We start from the raw sequence: 2,429 nt of genomic DNA, 5'->3' as shown, positions 1-2,429 counted from the left end.
CACGCGGAAAGCTGGGTGGGGTCTGGGGGGAGGGGGGGGGGGGGAGGGAAGGAGGAGGAGGGGAATGGGGGAAGGAGGGAGAAAGGGGAGGGTGGGAGAGGGATGGGGGGGGGGAGGGGGAGAAGGGAAATGGGGCGGCGCTCGGGTTTTTCGTTTTGGGGGGCCCTCGGGGGCAGGGGCCTGGCTGATGGGAAAACCCCCCGGGTTGGGCGCGGGTGAGTTTTGGGGGGGAAGGGGGGGGGGGAGGGAAGGGGGAGGGGAGAGGGAAAGGGAAAAAAGGAGGGGGGAAGGAGAGGGGGGAGGGAGGAGGGGGGGGAGAAGGGGAGTTTGGGGGGGAGCTCAAGGGTTTTCGTTTGGGGGGCAGCCGGGGGGGACTGGCCGAGGGGAAACCCCCCGCTGACGGTTTGGGGATTTTGGGGGGGGGGGGAGGGGGGGGGGGAAGGAAAAGGGGGGAGAATGGGAGAAGGAGGGAGAAGGAGAGGGGGGGAGAGGGGGTGGAGGGAAGGGGGGGGAAGGGGACTGGGGGCGGACGCTCAGGTTCTCCCCTGGGGGGGCATCGCGGGGGAGGACCTGGCTGATGGAAACCCCCCGCGGGCGCTGGGGGGTCCGGGGGGGAAAGGGGGGGGAGGGAAGGAGGAGGAGAGGGAAAGGGAAAAAGGGGGGGAAGGGAGGGTGGGAGAAGGGGTGGAGGGAGGGGGGGAGAAAGGGGGGCTGGGGGACGCTAAGGTTTTTTCGTTTGGTGGGGATCGCGGGGCAGGGGCCCGGCCGAGGGGCCCCCCGCTGACGCTGGGTGAGTCTAGGGGGGGGGAGGAAGGAGGGAGGGAAGGAGGAGGGAGGGAAGGAGGTGGGAAGGACGGAGGGAGAGAAGGAGGGAGAAGGAGAAGGAGGGGCAGGGAAGGAGGGAGAGGGATGGAGGGAGGGGGAGAAGGGGAGCTTCTTGCTGGTGGGCATCGCGGGGAAGGACCTGGCCGACGGCAACCCCACGCTGACGCTGGGTGAGTTGGGGGGGGGGGAGGGAAGGGAGGGAGGAAGGAGTGAGGGAGGAGGGAAGGACAGAGGGAGAGAATGGGAGAAGGAGGGAGAAGGAGAGGGAGGGGCAGGGAGCTGGTGGGCATCGCGGGGCAGGACCTGACCGACGGGAACCCCATGCTGACGCTGGGTGAGTCTGGGGGAGGAGGAAGGGAGGGAAGGGGAAGGAGGGAGGGAGAGGGAGGAAGGAGGGAGAGGGAAGGGGGAAGAAGGGGGGAGGGAGGGAGAAGGAGTGAGGAGGGAGAGGGACCCTGAAGTTCCCCCCCAGCCCTCACCTGGCAGCTGATGCGTGCCGACACTCTCTCCATCCTCACTGTTATTATTTTTATTATCATTATTATTATTATTATTATTCTCCATCCTACTCCATTTTTATTATCATTATTATCATCATTATAATTATTATCATCATTTTTATTATTATTATCATTATTATCATCATTATCATCATTATTATCATTATTATCATCATTATTATCATCATCATCATTATTAACGTTATTATCATCATTATCATCATCATTCTCCCCCCCCCCCCAGCCCTCATCTGGCAGCTGATGCGCGCCTACACCCTCTCCATCCTCACGCAACTCGCCGACTCGGGCTCGCCCATCGTGGAGGCCGAGATCATTACGTACGTCAACGCGAAGCTGCAGCAGGCGGGGAAGAAGTCGTCCCTACGGAGCTTCCAGGACGGGAGCCTCAGGGACGCGATGGCCGTGATCGATCTGGTCGATGCCATTAACCCCGGGACGGTGAATTACGATAATGTCAGGACGGGCGGGCAGGAGGAGGTAAGGAGGAAGGGGGTGGGGGGTAGGAGGAAGGGGTTAGGGGTAGGAGTATAATACAGATATTATATTATAAAAAATACAAATATTATATAAGAAAAAATATTTATTATATTATAAAAATACGAATATTATATAATAAAAAAACAATTATTGTATTATAAAAAAAAACAATTATTGTATTATAAAAAATACAATTAAATGATAAAAATATTATATAGTTATATTTTTTCTTCTTTTGACCTCTGTCTCTCTCTTTTTTCTTTTTTCTTGTTCTCCTTCTGTGTCTCTCTCTTTTGTTATGTTTCTTCTTCTGCTTCTTCGTTCTTTCTTTCTTTCTTTCCTCCTCTTCCTCCTTTATCATCTTCTTCATTTGACTTAACCCCCCTTCTTCTCTCCTCTTTCTCTTTTTCTTCTTTCTTGACCCCCTTCTCTCTCTTTTCTTCTTTCTTTTCGCTTCTTCTTCTCTTTCCTTTCTCTCTCTCTGCTTCTTTCCCTCTCCATCTTCTCTTCTTCTTTTCTCTCTCTTCCTCCCATCTTCTTCTTCTTTCTTTCTTTCTCTCTTCCCTATCTTCTTCTTCTTTCTCTCCCCCATTCTCTCTTTCTCCC

General features: G+C 54.6%; 1 protein-coding gene across 1 annotated transcript in view; it reads left to right on the top strand.

The window, feature by feature from the left end:
- Positions 1-945: 945 nt before the first annotated feature.
- The window catches only part of LOC119571294 (plastin-3-like), a 9,804-nt gene continuing 8,320 nt past the window's right edge, over positions 946-2,429 (top strand). Inside the window, exons 1-2 of the mRNA XM_037918674.1 lie at positions 946-995; positions 1,570-1,823. Coding sequence (XP_037774602.1) covers positions 1,587-1,823 — 237 coding nt within the window. The 5' untranslated portion in view covers positions 946-995; positions 1,570-1,586. The remainder of the gene's footprint in view (positions 996-1,569; positions 1,824-2,429) is intronic.

Source organism: Penaeus monodon, unplaced genomic scaffold, assembly GCF_015228065.2.
Source record: "Penaeus monodon isolate SGIC_2016 unplaced genomic scaffold, NSTDA_Pmon_1 PmonScaffold_58, whole genome shotgun sequence".
NCBI lineage: Eukaryota > Metazoa > Arthropoda > Malacostraca > Decapoda > Penaeidae > Penaeus > Penaeus monodon.
The sequence above is the reverse complement of the archived record's forward strand: the minus strand, read 5'-3'. Positions and strand labels throughout refer to the sequence as shown.